Source organism: Protobothrops mucrosquamatus, unplaced genomic scaffold (genome assembly GCF_001527695.2).
Source record: "Protobothrops mucrosquamatus isolate PMUCROS unplaced genomic scaffold, P.Mucros_1.0 scaffold1566, whole genome shotgun sequence".
NCBI classification, from domain to species: Eukaryota; Metazoa; Chordata; class Lepidosauria; order Squamata; family Viperidae; genus Protobothrops; species Protobothrops mucrosquamatus.
The window spans coordinates 465,265-476,506 of record NW_015387733.1 but is presented as its reverse complement, the minus strand read 5'-3'; the positions used below and the strand labels follow the sequence as shown (position 1 = coordinate 476,506).

The 11,242-nt window shown below is 45.2% G+C and overlaps 1 protein-coding gene across 1 annotated transcript; it reads right to left on the bottom strand.

Annotated features, from left to right (window-relative positions):
• Positions 1-5,309: 5,309 nt before the first annotated feature.
• Positions 5,310-10,417, bottom strand: LOC107293286 (TNF receptor-associated factor 1-like). Its single transcript, XM_029285361.1, has 4 exons — positions 10,213-10,417; positions 8,829-9,050; positions 6,909-7,057; positions 5,310-5,532 (listed from the first exon to the last, which is right to left on the bottom strand). Exons 1-4 carry the CDS (start codon positions 10,391-10,393, stop codon positions 5,314-5,316), a joined length of 771 nt encoding a protein of 256 aa, XP_029141194.1. The 5' UTR covers positions 10,394-10,417; the 3' UTR covers positions 5,310-5,313.
• Positions 10,418-11,242: the final 825 nt, after the last annotated feature.

Sequence of the window (11,242 nt, the reverse complement as noted above, 5' to 3'; positions counted from 1 at the left end):
ACCGAGGAGATTTTCCTTCAGCAGCAGCACATTATGTATCTGTGTAATGCGGTGAAGGGGCACTTGTAGCAATGTTCTTGAGAACAGTTCTGCTGATGACCAGCTCTAGGTTTCTAGATGATTCACTCACTGTCTCCCTTAACCCTCTGTGCAATCAGTTTAAAAAAAGTAATAAATAAAAGACTGCAACAGCTCAATTTCTTGCTTGCCCTCTCTTCTTCGGTTGCATTCTTGGATTTTGGTTCACACAGCCATCCTCCACCTGAAAAGCCTCCATTTTAACGGCATTCTCTTTTTACACAGGTAGTCCTTGACTTGCATCCGCAATTGAGCCCAAAATTTCAGTTGCTAAGCAAGACATTTGTTAAGTGAGTTTTGCCCCCTTTTTTCGACCTTACTTGCCACAGGTTTTAACTGAATCCCCGTAGTTGTTAAGTTAGTAACATGGTTGTTAAGTGAATCTGGCTTCCCCATTGACTTTGCTTGTCAGAAGGTTGCAAAAGCTGATCACATGACCCAGGACACTGCAACAGTCATAGATACATGCCAATTGCCAAGTGTCCAAATTTTGATCACATGACCATGGGGATGGTAAAACGGTGGTAATTGTGAAAAATGGTCATTTTTTTTCAGTGCAGCCACTAAACGAATGATTGTAAGTCAAGGACTACCTCAGTTTCTGTTTTTGTCTAATAAATGATGGTGTCCCCTAACAATTCAAAGCGCAAAATAAAAGGTGATGGATATTTGGGATTCAGATTTATTTTCTTTAACTGTGTGAGAAGTAATGGAATAGAGATGATAAGGGATGGTTCTTCAAAACCGACAGGATATTTTCAACATGGGTCCATGGTGTTTAGCTGTGTAGTGTAGCTTTCACATCAAATGGAATATGGTATATCACAATGTGTTTGTGCCTTGCTAGATGTTTGATGTTTCTTTGTTCTTGCAGTAAGCAAAAAAAGCAAAATAAAACCAGGAGATACATTAGCAAAGCATAATACCGGTATGTAGCTGATGATTCCTGCTTAGTTTTGCGAATTGCAATCTCTACGAGGCCCATCCTGTCTCTATTTTGAACTATCCAACTCAGTCAGTTGAGTGTGAGTCTGGGCCTCATACAACACAAAATTAAACATGTAGCCAAAACAAAAAATCAATTACACATTCTTGAAAGAAAATACAAATGTACAAAAATGGCAAGCTGAATGATATAGATTAAAACAACCAATAGGGGACTCCATTCACCCAAGACTAAGTGTGCCCAACCTTGGAGACTTCAAAACTTGTGAACTTCAATTCCCAGAATTCCCCAGCCAGCCATTGCTAGCTGGGGAATTCTGGGAGTTGAAGTCCAGAATTCTTACAGTTACCAAGGTCAGACATCCCCAACTTAGACATTCACCCCCATTCAGATCTGGGGAAACACCATTCTAGTGGGAGACAGAGTCAGGCCCATCAGATGGGAGAAGATCATTCCAGTGAGCAGGACAGCCACTAAAAAGTGATGCTTCTTAAGTCCTATCAAGTGATGCCTTAATGAGTGGGAGTGGGAACACCTGGGGCTGGCAGTGTTCTTGGGGAGGGCAGGCAAATCTGCAAAAGGCCCAAGTTCTATGCCAGGTATGGCTTTAAAGGTGATAACCAGCATCTTGAATTGTACTTGGAAGCTTATTAGGAGATAGTAAAGAGCACAGAGTAACAAATAGACCAGTGGTTCTCAACCTGTGGGTCGGAACCCCATTTGGGGTCGATCGACCATTTCATGGGGGTCGCCAAGCAAGGCTGTCCGCCATTTTTTTTGTCTGCCATTTTTCCCCCTTTTTTGGCGGGTGCCTTACCTCCCTTGGGCTGGGCCAGCTGGTGGTCGGCCTGCTCTGTCTCTGCCGCTTGCCAGATACGCCTCGGCCGGCGCAGGGGGCAGAACCACGCATGCGCGGCGCTTCCAGGCAGGGAAAGTCCTCGACTTACAACCGGTTGGGTAGTCCTCGACTTACGACCGGTTTAGTCCTCGACTTACGACTGGTTGGGGTCGCGGCATTAAAAAGGTTGAGAACCACTGAAATAGACCAATTTGGCCTAGTGGTTAAGTCACTAGGCTAGAAAGCGGGAGACTGGGAGTTCTAGTCCCGCCTTAGCCATGAAAGCCATTTGGGTGACCCTATGCCAGTCATTCAATCTCTTGGCCCAATTCATCTCACAGGATTGCTGTGGGAAAAATAGGAGGAGGAAGGTGTGTTGGGTATGTTACCATCTTGAGTTATTCGTAATGAACAGAAGTGGTTGGTTGGACATAATGGAGTGTGGATGGCCCGTAGGGAAAGGGGGAATTAACTATGCTTGCATTTGCATGGGAAATCCAGAGCTGGTTTCGCTTCTTCAATGCCAACGTGGTTTATTCAGTAAAGTTTTATACTCTTGGTAAAATAATGTCCCAGGAGTTTCTGTTTCTGGATTCACCAACTGGACAGTTAACACTATCTTGCTGGATTCTGGATCAGCTGAAGTACTAGATGGTCCTCAAGAGCAGCCCCATGTAGGGTGTGATAGAATAATTCAATTGTTACAACTCCCTTACCTCCATTTTGAACACTTGTCAGGGTCTTTTTAGGGAATTTTCAGAGTTGCATATACAAAGAGCTAATGATCAGAATTGAGAGGATGTATGCATGAGGTGGGTATAATGAGGAAGTGCTGCATTTACTTGAAAGTAAGTAAAATAGGAATGGAAACAGAAATGGGGGATTTTTTCTTGTAAGGTTTCTTTTCAGTGGAAGGTTATTTTATGATTTCGGTTCATCTTCCGTTCAGGTCAATATGGCATCAGATATTTATTGCCAAACTTGGCTTTTTGTGTACTTCGTGTTTTTTTTCTTAGCTGTGGGGGAGGAAGAACAAAGTTCTCATTATGTGAACATTAGAAAAAAATTAAAGTGGGTAAAGAAATCAAAATTTTCATCTATAGGATCTCTGGAGAGCAGTCCAGATCCAATATTAAGAATGGGAATCCAATTTGTATTTTTCCTTGGAACATCTCCATTACTACAACCACTTTTTTTTTTTTTAGAAAGGGAAAGAAAACTTATTGCACCAACTGTTAGTTCATTTCCAAGTACAGTAGTCCTCAGCTTACAACAGTTCATTTAGTGACCATTCAAAGTTACAATGGCGCTGAAAAACGTGACCTATGAGCGTTTTCTACACTTATGACTCTTGCAGCATCCCCATGATCACATGATCAAAATTCGGACGCTTGGCCACTGGTTCATATTTATGATGGCTGCAGTGTCCCAGTATCCCTTTTGCGACTTTCTGACAAGCAAAGTCAATAGGGAAGCCAGATTCAGTTCACAACTTTATCACTAACTTAACAACTGCAGTGATTCACTTAACAACTGGGGCAAGAAAGGTCGTAAAATGGGACAACACTAAACAAATGTCTTAGCAACAGAAATTTTGGGCTCAGTTGTGGTCGTAAGTTGAGGGCTACCTCTAAAAAGGTAAAGGTTTCCCTGTCCAGTCGTGTCCCACTCTAGGGCATGGTGCTCACCTTTGTTTCTTGGCTGAGGGAATCCAGCGTTGTCTGAAAACAATTTCTGGTCATGTGGCCACCATGGCTATGCACTAAAGCAGTGATGGCGAACCTTTTAGAGACCGAGTGCCTAAATCGCAACCCAAAATCCACTTATTTATTGCAAAGTGCCAGGGCTGCATCAGCATTGTGGTGCCCTTGGGGGGGGGCAGGGAGGTACCTTTGAGTGCCGCCTCTGGCACGCAAAAACCAGGGACAGAAAAATGGGCCACCGTGCTGCAAGGCGCAAAAATGGCCACCGCCATGCCGCAGAGTGCAGATGCAAGGCGCTGCACCACATAAGAACGGGGCAGGGCTAGTGAGTATCACACAGACACTAGCTCTGCCCCATTGGCAGCCCGTGAGTGCTCGCGGCCCCGTGCACATGTACACGCATGTAAAATGCTTCTCCCTCCCTTTTCTTCCAATCCACCAATCGACAATGGTTGGTGACCTCTGCTCTACCACCTCTACTCAACTTGCTAGTCAGCCGCTTTGCCTCCTTTGTGCTGGGCGGGGCTCCTGCTCTGAGCGGCGGGGACAGCCTGATGGACCTGCTGCTGCTGGTGGTGGCACGCGTGCCAACAGAGAGGGCTCTGAGTGCCGCCTCTGGCACGCGTGCCATAGGTTCACCACCACTGCACTAAAGGCAGTGGTGGGATTCAGCCTGTTCGCACCGGTTCGGCAGAACTGGTAGCTAAATTTTGCTGAGTTCAGAGAACCAGCTGAATACACACTGCTTCCGGAAGTCCAGTCTAGGCCTCGGAGGCCTGGAGGAGCCCTCCCAGGCGTAGAACAGCCTGCCGGAAATGCACGGATGCCACTTCCGGAAGTCCGTTCTAGGCGTCGGAGGCCCAGGCCTGCATCCAATAAGAGAACCGGTTGTTCAGGTATTTGAATCCCACCACTGACCAAAGGCGTGCAGAACGCTGTTACCTTCCCAGTGGAGTGATACCTATTAATCTACTTGCATACTTTCATATTTACAGTATTTCCAAAGATTTTTAACCTTTAAATTACTACAATTTGTGTCTGAATCTTCGAGATGTCCTTTCGCCATTGATCTGTTTCACAGCAGCATGGGTTGAGCTGTCTCCAAAGCCACCCCAGGTCTTCAGAATATGGTTTCCACTGAAGAGAAAAAAATCTGACTTTGCTGGGTTTAAAAAAGCTGAAGTATGCTTTTAATGGTTGATAATTGCCTCAAAACTCTGCTGGTTGGCAGATGAAGAAAGTAATCAAACAATAACCAATAAGAAAAATAATACAATAAATAAGAAAAACAAGACCAATATATAATAAGAAATAAGACAAATACATTTAATGGTCAACAAAACATCAATAGGTCCACCTCTTCTGGCAAGGATGTGAAGAGAGAATAGTTTTACTTTTCAAAACACTAGAAATGGGTTTTGCAGCAGAAAACCTTAGCTTTATATCTCCTTTTTACCCTTGACAGAATATTTTGGATTCTGCATACCAATCCCGTTGTGGTATCCAGATCTCAGAATAAATTAATGGGTTCAAATTTGCATTAGGAGCACAGACTTTAGGGAGTCCTTCAATCTCTGGGCTATTGCATGAGTGATAGGGAAGGGGTTGAATAAGCCCCACAGAGTTTTCTCAATTGTAGCCTTGTTGAGTAGAGTTTGAAAAAAAAATACAGCAGTGTAGCTCTGTCTTTCGACAAGATGTTTTGGAGCCTCCCATCATGTCGGAGCAACTGGGTGTCGTCCATTAGTTTAAGCCTTTGTGTCGATCACAGCTTGAATGGCTAACATGTCATTATGGATGTAGCCAGTCCCTGGTTCGTGGAGTGAGTTCAAGGGGTAGAACGTGGGGATGCCGCTGGCCACGTTGGTTTCGTTGATGGGCCGCTGGAATGAAGACGAGGATTCCAAGGAACGGAAAGAGGTGGAAACATGACGATTGTTGACTTGATCCAACAAAGTGAAGGTCACCTGCATTTTAAAGAAGGGAGAAATTATAGGCACTATATTTTGCATATTATATGTACCAATTTACAAGCACTAGATAAGATAGCTTTGGTCGGAGGTCATGTATCCCCTTGTGTGTAGGTCAGATTGCTTTCTGGGTCTTTCAAAACCGTGAATTGTAACCTGGGCTAGCTTAGGGGGTTAAGAATGTGGGGCATGATTTTAGGGGAGGAGGCCCAGCTGTAGAACCCAGCATTTCAGAGTGCCTCAGGGCACATAAAGCAACTTAAAGCTACCAGTTGAGCCCATCCATTGGCATGGGCTTAAGCATAATCAGTACAGATAGGCCTCAACCTTTCTTGCCACAGTTCTTAAATGAATCACTGCAGTTAAGTTACTAATGTGGTTGTTAAGTGAATCTGGCTGCCCCATTGATTTTGCTTGTCAAAAGGCTGCAAAAGTGATAATCACATGACCCCCATGACACTGCAACCGTCATAAATATGAGTCAGTTGCCAAGTGTCTGAATTTTGATCACATGACCATGGGGATGCTGCAACGGTCATAAGTCACTTTTTTCAGTGCCACTGTTAACTTCAAGTAGCCAATAGAATAGAATAGAATAGAATAGAATAGAATAGAATAGAATAGAATAGAATAGAATAGAATAGAATAGAATAGAATAGAAGGGACCTTGGAGGTGTTCTAGTCCAGCCCCCTTCTCAAGCAGGAGAACTTATGCCATCTCAGACAGGCGGTTGTCTAGTCTCTTCTTAAAAATCTCCAGTGATGGAGTGCCCACGATTTCTGGGGGTAAGCTGTTCCACTGGTTGATTATCCTCACTGTCGGGAAGTTTCTCCTTAATTCCACGTTGTTTCTCTCCTTGATCAGTTTCTAGTCATTGTTTCTCGTCCTTCCCTCTGGTGCTCTGGTGAACAACCTGATCCCCTCTGCCTTGTGGCAGCCCCTCAGATACTGGAACACTGCTATTATGTCTCCCCTATTTCTTCTTTTCTTTAGACTAGCCAAACCCAAGTCCTGCAGCCGTTCTTCGTATGTTTTAGCCTCCAGGCCTAAATGAACTATTGTAAGTCAAGGACTACCTATATGCTCATGACAAAGTGTACATCTCTGCCTTGGCTCCTTAAGTGATGCTATCAGGATTTGTACCCAATGCTTAGAGCTGCGGAGGTCTGGACTTAAATCTAATTCTAGCAAAGAAGAGTGGCTGTGGACTTTATGGGATGGCACTCTCCTGAAAAGAGTTGGTGTGCAATTTGAGAATCCTCTTGAACTTATAGCTGCTGTTTGGAGAACAGGTGGCAGCCACAGCCAGGAAAATTGAGGGAGGGAGCTTCCTATGCCATGTCCCCCTACCACCAGTTCAGAAGCTCCATACCTTATGTTGGAAAGGCCATTTCAGCTGAAAATCGTGTTCTCCTTTCATCACAACCAGGAAGAGCGAAAGGTGAGTTCCAGCACCGGTCCCGTCTCCGTTCAGGAAAAGCTTCAGGCAGAGCTTATAGCCATACCGGGTGGTATAAAATGCTGGAGGGGCACGAAGGAGAAAAACACGAGATGCTAAGAGCAGCAAGAACAATAATACCTACTTGTCTCTTTGATAAACTCTATTGCAGGATAGACCAGACAAACCTTTTGAAGGAAATTGGAATCTTCACATTAATTTGATGGGTGCCTTTCACAAGAAGGATTTGCCTGCTCATAAAATGGCAGCTGGGACAGTGTACCATTTTGGCCATGTATAAAACACAGGACAATTTTGGCCATGGGCAAAACTGAAGGCTCTAGTCTAGGATGCCTTCTACTATTCCAGGGATACTTTGTGGGGTTCAAATGTAACTCTGAAAATAAATACAATAATAGGAGCTAGTGTTTTTGCTTTCCAGCATCTGTCTTCCTTCCTTCCTTCCTTCCTTCCTTCCTTCCTTCCTCCCTCCCTCCCTCCCTCCCTCCCTCCCTCCCTCCTTCCCCTTCCCTCCCCTTCCTCCATCTTTTCTCTTTTCTTCCTTTTTTCCTTCCTTCTCCCCTCCTTCCTTCCTAGGATCTTCAAGCCTACTTCTGAATGGGGCCATGAATTTGCAACTTTTATAGTCCCAGCAGGATGCACAGGCTGGATCTTCCTGTGTTTCCCCATAGTGGCAAGCCTACAATCACAATACTGTAGTCAGAAAGTCAACCGCCAAGCAGGGATCTCAAAAGTGCTGTTTCCTTCAAAAGGCTGGGCTGTTTTTTTTTCTTGAGGAAGAAGAAGAAAAGCTTTTGCTTCTCATCCAAGAAACTTCATCAATTCTGATGGTGGGGGAGATGGAAGGAAAGGTTATATGGGTATATACATAAATCTGTTTTTATTGATTGATTGATTGTATATCGGAGATGGTGACCCTTTGAAAGCCGTATGCAATGAAATGTCATTTTAAATATGCCGATTAGTATACATTCAAAGTGACAATAAAGTTATTATTCTATTCTATTATTCTATTCTAGATTGTGATAGGATGGTGGTGGTGGAAGGAGTAATATTGCAAAGAAATATACAATTCTTCCGTTCCACCCCACCATCCTATCAGAATTATCCTTCCTTTCCCCCCACCATCCAGATTCAACTGTCAGTATCTATCCTTCCACCACCAACCCTCCCCTAGCCATCAGAACTGATGAAGCTTCTAGGACAGTGATGGTGAACCTTTTAGAGACTGAGTGCCCAAAAACCACCCTGCCACCCCGCCCATCCCGCTCCATGCCCCACCCGCTCCGCCCCACCCCCCGCAAGGTCACCCCCCGCCTCCACGGCCCGCCACAGCAGATCGCCCAGGCGGCCCAGCAGCGGCATGGCAGCCATGCCCTCCACCCATGCCTCACAGCATCATCTGCGTGCGATGGAGTGCAAGGGCGGAGTCTTGGCCCCGCTGCCCAGCTGCCATGTCCTTGGCTGCGCTGCTCCATGCAGTCCACGCTCAGGGGCGACTCTCCTCCAGGGGGGCTGCTGGTGAGAAGAGGGCCGTGGGGGGAGGCGGGGCTGGGGCAACAGCACGTGTGCCCACAGAGAGGGCTCTGAGTGCCGCCGGTGGCACGCGTGCCATAGGTTCGCCACCACTGTTCTAGGATGAGAAGGAAAGAGTTTCCTTCTATCTTATTCAAGGGGAAAAAAAAAACAATCCAGTTGCCTTTTGAAGCAAAAAGCACCTTTGCGACAACTATAACCTGGATGACTGAGAATCTCCACAGACATCAAGCAGGGACTTTTGTTCTAAGAAATCGCTCCCCCCTTTTCCTTTAACCTCCCGGTTTGGTCACTCACGGGGGGAATAAAGGGCAGGCCGTTTGCCCATTTGCGCTTCCCGCATTCGAATCGCCACCCTGGGGATCTTCCAGAGGAAACACCCATCATAGCTGGTTTGCTCCAAGGCCTGGATCCGGGATACCAAGTTGCTGATCATCACATCTTTCAGAGCCAAGAGTGAATCTTGCTGTTCTATCTGGAAAGAATACATGGAAGTACAGAGGAGGATATGGTGAGATTCTACAAAAGAGGAAGAGAATATTGATACCTTCAATTAAATTCAGTTACCTGACATTGTATTACAGTACTTCATGGAGACAAGTGAATGATTAATCAATAACTATAGAAGAGAAAAAGAATAAAGCATAATCTTTTTTTCCCACACTGCTCCCTTATCCTTTACAATTTCTGCAACTGGGATCACACAGCCTGCCCAACCATAATATCTTTTAGTCAATTGCACCTTATTCAGTAAAGCCATGGTTGCACAAGGTTACAACCTGTGGACTTCAACTCCCAGAATTCCTGAGCCAGCCATGTTGAAGTCCACAGCTCATAAAGGGTGCATAATATTTTATTCACAGTGCCCCCTTATCCTTTACAATTTCGGCAGCTGGATTACAAAGCCTGCCCAACCATAATATATATTTTAGCCAATTGCAGTTTATTCAATAAAGCCATGGTTGCAGTGACCATGGCTTAGCACAGGGATGAGCAATTGTGGACCCTTTACAACCTGTGGACTTCAACTCCCAGAATTCCTGAGTCAGCCATGTTGAAGTCCACAGGTCATAAAGAGGCCATAGTTGCTCACCTCTGGCTTAGCACAAAGAATGAAACCAGCTTCAATGTTAACTCAGTTATCTGGTTTCCCCCATTAATTTTGCTTCCCAGCTGGCTGGGAAGGCCACAAATGGCGGCCACATGACCTTGACCTTGAGATGCCGCAACCATCATAAATACATGCTGGTTGCAAAATGTCTTTGTTTTCATCATGTGACTATGCTACAATAGTCTTAAGTGCGTTGACCAGTTATAAGTAACTTTTTCCAGTGCCATTGTAACTTTGGCCACTGAACAAAAGATTGTAGATTGAGGACTATCTATAATAGGTGTGGGGAATGATGGCCCTTTTATGCCTTGTGGACTTCAAATCCCAGAATTCCTCAGCCAGCCATGTTGGCTCAGGAATTCTGGGAGTTGAAGTCCACAAGTTATAAAGGAGCCATTGTCCCCCACCTCTGATCTATAAGTTCTCATTGGAGACATTTGATTTTTTTTTTTTTTTTTTAAAAAGCATCAACTTAATCTTTCCAAAGGACATCTCTTACTTTCTCCTCCAGACACAGGATTCTGGCCAGAGCTTCTCCAAGCCTGACCTCAGGGGCCTCTTCTTTTCTGCCCAGCTCCCGGCTTAGAACTGAGACAATGTTCTCCAAGGTCTTCTGGCGAGTTTCCAGCTCAGCCACCTGCTGCCTGATTTTCAGGTTAGGTCTCAGCTGTTCCAGGAGATGGTCCAGGGGGAAGTCCAGACTCACAAACTGGGGCAGAGTGTTATTAAGCAGCGGATGCTGGGGTGGCATGATTCCTTCCACTTGTCCACTGTTAAGGGAAGTCTGTTGAAAAGGGAAGTCAACCAACAACATAGGTCATCTAGAGCAGAGGCCCACAAACTTTCCAGCGTTGGAGACTGGCAGTGGCGACAGGGGTGGGGGCAGTGGTAGGATTCAGCCAGTTCGCACCAGTTCGGCAGATCCGGTAGCTAATCTTTTGTTGCCCAGGCCCAGAATGGACTTCCAGAAGCAGCATCCACACAGAGAACTGGTTGTTCACATATTTGAATCCCACCACTGGGTGGGGGGGGGGAGAGGGGATGTGTCAGGTCCCTGCCAGAACATTGCCATTCTGGAGGGAGGGGGGAAGAATTGAGGACGTTTCTATACAGTTTTTCTTTTGCTTTGATGTATCTGCCTGGGAATTGGGGAAGGGGGAATGAGCCCGCGGGGCCATCTGGTTTGACTCCTTTCCGGCTAACTCCTGCCTGCTAGCAAGGTCGCAGCATCAGAGAACAGCTCATTATCATCTTTTCGGCTCGAAGTTCTCACATCATCTTCACTCAGCAGATTGGTTCCTGATGGACTGGGGCATTGGGGCATGGACAATGGAAAATTTAGCTTAATGGTTTTGCACAGGAACTTCAGATTCTGCCTGACTACTCTGCAATCACTTTCTCTCAGTAAAAGATCCTTTTGTTTCAAAAGTTGTGCTTTCCTGAGAAATACACATATTTATACATACACGTACACATAACACACATATATACATATACATATACATATATTTACATATATATAGGTAGTCGTCCACTTACAACAGTTCATTTAGTGACCATTCGAAATTACATGCCACTGAAAAAAAGTGACTTAAGACTG

What these genes read in the sequence shown, in the direction of transcription:
- LOC107293286 (XM_029285361.1), bottom strand. Translation starts at nt 10,393, where the DNA reads ATGCCACCCCAGCATCCGCTGCTTAATAACACTCTGCCCCAGTTTGTG. An exon ending in AGTTCTAAGCCGGGAGCTGG is followed by an intron (nt 9,051 to 10,212) that starts GCAGAAAAGAAG and finishes CCTCTTTTGTAG; the next exon opens with AATCTCACCATATCCTCCTC. An exon ending in GCCTGCCCTTTATTCCCCCC is followed by an intron (nt 7,058 to 8,828) that starts GTGAGTGACCAA and finishes GTGCCCCTCCAG; the next exon opens with CATTTTATACCACCCGGTAT.